The sequence below is a fragment of the Archocentrus centrarchus genome, chromosome 6, assembly GCF_007364275.1.
Source record: "Archocentrus centrarchus isolate MPI-CPG fArcCen1 chromosome 6, fArcCen1, whole genome shotgun sequence".
Lineage (NCBI taxonomy): Eukaryota > Metazoa > Chordata > Actinopteri > Cichliformes > Cichlidae > Archocentrus > Archocentrus centrarchus.
Window position 1 is genome coordinate 35440556 of NC_044351.1, and position 6214 is coordinate 35446769.

General features: G+C 47.5%; 1 protein-coding gene across 2 annotated transcripts; it reads right to left on the minus strand.

Moving 5' to 3' along the window:
• Positions 1-2199: 2199 nt before the first annotated feature.
• On the minus strand, positions 2200-5952 carry spata2l (spermatogenesis associated 2-like). Of its 2 annotated transcripts, none has more exons than XM_030731854.1 (4): positions 5892-5952; positions 4210-4559; positions 3811-4104; positions 2200-3587 (listed from the first exon to the last, which is right to left on the minus strand). In XM_030731854.1, the coding sequence occupies exons 2-4, from the start codon at positions 4555-4557 to the stop codon at positions 2730-2732; spliced, it is 1500 nt and encodes a 499-aa protein (XP_030587714.1). In that variant the 5' UTR covers positions 4558-4559; positions 5892-5952; the 3' UTR covers positions 2200-2729. The 2 variants fall into 2 exon arrangements, with proteins under 2 accessions (XP_030587714.1, XP_030587713.1); XM_030731853.1 differs by lacking the exon at positions 5892-5952 and adding an exon at positions 5447-5607 and having other exon boundaries at positions 2201-3587.
• Positions 5953-6214: the final 262 nt, after the last annotated feature.

The window sequence follows — 6214 nt, forward strand, 5'->3', positions numbered from 1 at the left end:
GAAAAACAGAGCTGCCGTGGTCAGTGTCTAAATACGATCATTTCTGGATCCAAAAAACAACATGGTGGCAGCCAAAACACATTCATCTTTCATATACAGTCTATGTAAAATACTGCTGAAATGAGATGTAGACGGTTTGATTTCCCCGAACCAAACAAAGCTGCCGACTCAAAGGCCGGAGATCGCTTTCATTTTAACCCTCGGCCCGTGTTCTAGCAAAGCTAACAGCAGCCAGGGTTCACCTTCACACCACAGAGCTTTCTGCTTTAACTGAAGCATCACTGCAGTTATTCCAGCATCCACTCACTGCTTCACATTTTGGGTAAAAAAAAAAAAAAGTTTTTTTTTTTGTTTTTTTTCAATCCTATTGGACATTAGTGTGAAGATCAGGTTTCCATAATTGTTGTACATGTGTGTTGGTGTTTCTGTACGACTGAATGTGGTGACACAAATGCAGGAACTGCTGCACAGACACAGTTAGGACCATATTGTTGGATCCACTGTGAGGACACACAAACAGTCGGACGTGGTGAAGTGCAGACTGCGCTTTAATTCGGCATTAACTGTTGATAAATTACAGCTGTTTTTATGCACAGCCCCTCATTTACAGAGGATCAGAAGTAATGGGACACTTCTATGGATGAGCAGGTGAGGCCTGTTCCCTCTTTATTCCATCACAAACTGAGCAGATAACAGAACCAGGGTTGATTCCAAGTGTTGAATCAAAGATCCAAAGAGATGCTGATGCAAATGAAAGAGGCCAACATCAAACTGAAAACCCAAAATAAACCTGTCAGAGATACTAAAGGCTTTAAGAGGAGACAAACCAACACTGGTTCCTCCTTAATCAGAAGGAATGCACTGATGTGCTCAGCAACACCAAAAGACAGCAAACCCTCCACAGCATCCAAACAAGACAGGAACACTGGAGGAGGTGAGCGCTTCCTTGTCAAGGCCTACAATCAGGAGACGCCTTCATGGGTGGAGACACGGATGTTTTAAAAGAAGGTGCACACCGCAGCCTACACCCAAGAACGAGGAGGCTGGATTAGACTTTGCCAGAGCCGGAAGAGTTTGAACAGGTGAAGCCAAGATAAAAAGGATGGAGCAGGAGAGAAACTGTTCACCATCCAAAGAAAACCACACCTGCCAAACAGGGTGGAGGGGGTGTTTTGGTATTGGCATGAATGGCTGGTGTTTATTGATGATGTGGCTGCTGACAGAAGCAGCAGGATGAACTGTGCGGGGCTGCACTCTCTGCTCAGATGCTGCAACACTCCTCAGACAGCTTCACAGTGCAAATAATGAACCAAAGCAAACTGAAAAAGCAGCCCAAGAGCTGATCAAGGCAAAGAAATGGAGTATTCTTCAGTGGACAGGTGAGTCACCTGATCCCCACCCAGCATCATCATATTCAGATACTGAAGGCACAAACAAGCAGCACCTGAAGGTGGCTGCAGTAAAAGCGTGACAGGGGGAGGAGACAGGTAATGAGTTTCAGACTTCAGGCACCGACTGCTGAGGATTTCATCAGAGTATAAAAAACAATCCTTATATTCAACATCATGTTAGTGTCTGAGTATAAACACCTGCACTTCAGTCACATCCTGAGGGTTTCATTTCAAATCCACTGCAGTGCTGCATGGAGGCACGTACGGACTCACCTGCACAGGTGTCAGGGAGTCAGTGCAATCTGTCTCAGTCCAACATGAGACTCCAACATGAGTAAAGTCATTGTTGCTGCAGCATTTTAGCTACAACAGCACAGACTGAGCAGTAAAAACATGTAATCAACTGTTCCTGGTACCAGGAAAGTTACCCAGCGAAGACCCCACCCCGGCTGGGTGAGGTAATAAATGAATGTAACCTGCATGAAAGGTTTCTGCTGTAATGCTGCCACCTTGTGGTTTCACAGAGGGGTTTTACAGTGATCACCACAGCCCGTGCTGAGCTCTGCACCGCTGTGATGTGTACCTACATTTCTGGGGAAGGTGCACGTCGGGCTAGGCTGCAGGATTAACACAGTATAATAAAGTTATAAACAAATGTTTGTCCTAAACTTGGAAAAATTCGTCTTCCTGAGACGTTGCATTAAGAACAACCTGGAAACTGAGAGAAAGCTTACAGCTGTCAGTGACATGGAAAGAGAAACAGAACAAAATAACCAGAAGTGATTCTGCTCGCCGAAAAATGATTTTAGTCACATCCGAGGCAAAAACAGGCACATTTCACAGGTCAGTGAAATCACAGTTCAGTCCAATCGTCTGTTTTTTAACCAAATGATTAATAAAAAAATTACTTCATCGTTAAAATAATCAGTTTCAGCCATTTGACTAATTACAAAACAAATGAGGGAAACCTGTCAAAGAGGGCTGAGACTGCTCTAATCCAAAAACATTAAGGTTGTTAGTGTTAGTTATGAAGCAATAACATTTTAAATGCTGCGCCTGATTTCTCACACATTTGATCAAAAAAAAAAAAAAATCACATCCACCATCCCACGCATCACAAACATTTCCCGCACACAGCGGCTCTTCTTACTGCGGCTGCAAAAACACCAGGAGCACAAACGTCCCAACACTCAGTGAAGAAAACAGCAACAACAACCACAGGCTTAAATGCATGGCACGCTGGCAGACCCTCAAGGCAGCATTCTGGATAAACATACAGATTTAAGGCACTGATTTTGCTAAACGCGGCTCATAAGTGTGAAGCTTTGCCAATCTTAGTCACACAGAAGACGACTGGTCAAACGTTTGGCCGCAGCCGCACGTAACGGGATTCCTGTACCAACAGCTGTTACAGTATTCCCTGCCACAGTATCTGCACAGAACCAGAGGAGTTCTGGAGCACTGCTTCTGACACTGGCAGCACTTTCCCAGCACTGAGCTGTCATGTTTTGACCGGCAGGATATGACCTCTCTACAGGATTTAGAGTGGAAGACTCTGCAGGTGTGGCACAGGATCTGAGGGTCTAGCTTGGTGAGATCACAGCAGCCATGGTAGGAGATGGCACGAGGGGGTGGAGTCATTGATGCGGGGTCTTCGCTCAGAGGTAGGGCTGCCACACTGAGGCCGGGTGATCTGAGGCCTCCGCTCTGCTCCGCTTCCTTCATCGGTTTCATGATGTGACTGTCCTCTTTGCAAACCTGAAGGATGGCACAGGTGACACTGTGCAAGGCGTTGCAGTCAGTGCAGTAAGAACAAACATCTGAGTTGAGGAGACAGCTGCACACATCTTCATCCTTATGAGCTTCCACTGGCTCTAACTGCAGACTGTGGGGATCAGAGTGTGCTTCTTCCAGCTTCTTCTCACCACGGGAACGCCGGCCCGGCATCTTGCTGTCTGAGGAGCTTCTGCTGGCGTGTGATTCCCGCAGCGGGGACGACGATCTGTTGCTGTGTGTTTTGACAGCAGGGTGCAACAAACTGCTTTGAGCCTCCCAGATTACTGAGCAGGGACTCTCGTCATTACCGAGAACCACCTGCTGCTCGCCTCCATTAGCCTCTTCATCACCGTACAGATCCACGTCTCCATCAGTCTGCTCACTGACCTCCAGCATCTTCCTGGTGTTGTCCACAGCAACCTGTTGGGATGCATCAACATTAAAGTCAGAGGAGATATCTTTTACTCCACCACTGCATTTGGTGGAAGTTCAAACAGCTTGTTTTAAGCACAAGATGAAGTGAGGGGATGAAGGCTGGAGATAAATAAAGATTATTTTGAACAGAGCCACTCTGGTAGACATCTTCCAGTACAGAGGCGATTTCAGCATCCAAAACACAAACCTTACCCCACGTCACACATACCTGCAGGCTGTTTCCTCGCTGCCTCTCCAGCACTGCACTCAGCTCCCACTGGGTGTCACCACTGTGCTTCCCCAGAGCCGATACGAGAAGGTGACACTCGCAGCGGGCCAAGAAGGCGGCACAAGACAAACGAAGAAAGTCGTCCGCAGAGGTGGGGCTGACTGCGTGCGACTGGAGCCGAAGCAGCTCAGACGATGACGGGCTGGGCTGGTACCCTAACAGGCCAAACAGGTTCTCTACCTGCGGCATCGACAGCACAGGTGTGATGCAGTGCGTGAAGGTGCCCGAGTACATCTGGGAGACAAGAGAGAACGAAGCAAAAGGAAATGTAAAACTGTACTCGGAGTTTTCACACCAGATTTGATCATTTCAGAAACACTTTCTCATCTTTGGGCCCACCTGGATTACGCTGTACTCCTTCCTCCAGGGACCCAGGTACAGGTTCACCGCCGCTTGCTCCAGCACCTCAAAAGCTTTAGCCAGGCCTCGCAGTCCTCCTCTGGTTCTCATCTGCCTCCTGCATCCTGCTACTGTAACCGCCTCGAGCGACTCCTCCATCACATTAAGTGGATCCAGACCCAGGCAGTGTATCTCCTGAGCACTTCCATCCCTCAGAAGCCCCTCCGCCTTTTTCCACAGCTCCTCATCTCTGCATGGCAGGCTGGAGCCCTGTTCCACAATCTGCAGCTCCAGACTGCGATCGTAGGCTCTCACTAGATCGCCGCCGGCCTTCCGGGAGAAGCTCATCTCTGTCATCATTTATAAAGAGAGACAAAAAGAACCAAGATGAAAACACTGAACACAGAGTCGCTCTCCTCTGATCACTGATTTACACTTCATTAAGTTTTCCAAATCTGATTTTTTTTAATGGAAAACACGATCATATCCAGTTGGAGATATTTGGTAATAATACTGATGACATACAGATGCACAGATAATGAAATCAGTGCATCCAGCCCTGACATCCACTGTGAAAGGCTGTGATTGAGGGCGTGTCGCATTACAAGTCCTTAATAATAATTTTAGCAGTTTCGCTCCAAGCAGCGCCCCCTGCTGCTGAATCACAGCTCACTTCTTTCCAAAGGGATTAACAGGAAGTGTCCCACAGACTGCACCCCCACATCACATTTCCCAGGTTCCCTGTTCCGTTGGTCACAATTCCATAAACAGTTACAGTGTTGCTACAGTAAAAACAAACACACTTCTCTCACTCTCACACAGACAGACAGACACACACACACACACACACACACACACAGACACACACACACACACACACTATTTGTGCAGCTTGTAGTGGGTCTGGACGGAGTCTCCAGGTTTCTCAGTATGGCTGGAACATGCTGGGGTCACTGGAAACATGAACTCTGACCGCCTTTAGCCTGATTAAAGCTGCATCAGCTGCGCTCAGCACATGTTAATAACCGAAAGTGAAACTTTAACACAAGTGAAAAGAACTTGGCTCGCTTCGTTTTTTACAATGACCACATTAGTTAACGAGCATTTCTGAGAAAAGCGCGCCTCCTCTTCCTCGGTTTAGCTTTAGCTCAGCTCGTCTTCTTCAGCCGAGAACTTTCGGACCGGAGTCTTTACGCACCCACCCTTCGCTCATTTCCAGCCGCCCTGCGGTTCTTACTTTGACCAGTGTGCCGTGAAGTGGCGCCGGGAAGCTTCGCGGTGAGTTGTTCTTCACTCCTGCCCACAGCTAATCCCTCAAAATCAGCTCTGAGCAGCCATCCAGTGTGAGCTCAGCCTCCGCCGCCGGGCTTCATGTGTGGGAAAATACCCAGGAAGTGAGCGGAAGCAGCTGAACCTCAGCAACGAAAATTTGCATTTTTCACATTAAGAGGAGATTTGTGTCTTTTTGAAAAGACGCCGAATTACAGCCGTGCTCCCGTTAGACTGGAAATTTGGTTTTCTGGCATTTAGAGGTGTGTTTTTAGCCAAAGCGCGAGGCGGCATAAAATTAATTTAACCTTGAAGGAACTTTCGGGCTGTGGGAACATAAAGCAGGTCTGAGCGGAGCTTGCGTCACGCAGCTGGGTGGGACACTAAAAACTGTTTGGCTGACACACACTCACCTGCTCCTGGACCGTAATCAGCTGTTTTACTGAACCCGCTCCCGGCTCCGCAGCTGCTCGTTCATCTGGGCAGCGTAAACATTGTCACGTGGCACGGGGTTTCAAGTTTATAGAGGGTGCGTTCGGTAGCCGCAGCAGGACGTGCCGCAGGGTGGGGCGGGTCAGCAGTGGAAAGATGTCTTTAAATTAAAGATGCTGGGTGGAAATGTATGGAGAGCCGTTTCATTCAAAATGAAATAAATGAATAAATAAATAAATACTGCTATTGATAAATTATTAATAAATATTCCATGAAATAAATGAATATCCCCATGAAATAAAAT

What these genes read in the sequence shown, in the direction of transcription:
- spata2l (XM_030731854.1), bottom strand. Translation starts at nt 4,557, where the DNA reads ATGAGCTTCTCCCGGAAGGCCGGCGGCGATCTAGTGAGAGCCTACGAT. An exon ending in AGGAGTACAGCGTAATCCAG is followed by an intron (nt 4,105 to 4,209) that starts GTGGGCCCAAAG and finishes CTTGTCTCCCAG; the next exon opens with ATGTACTCGGGCACCTTCAC. An exon ending in AGCGAGGAAACAGCCTGCAG is followed by an intron (nt 3,588 to 3,810) that starts GTATGTGTGACG and finishes GCATCCCAACAG; the next exon opens with GTTGCTGTGGACAACACCAG.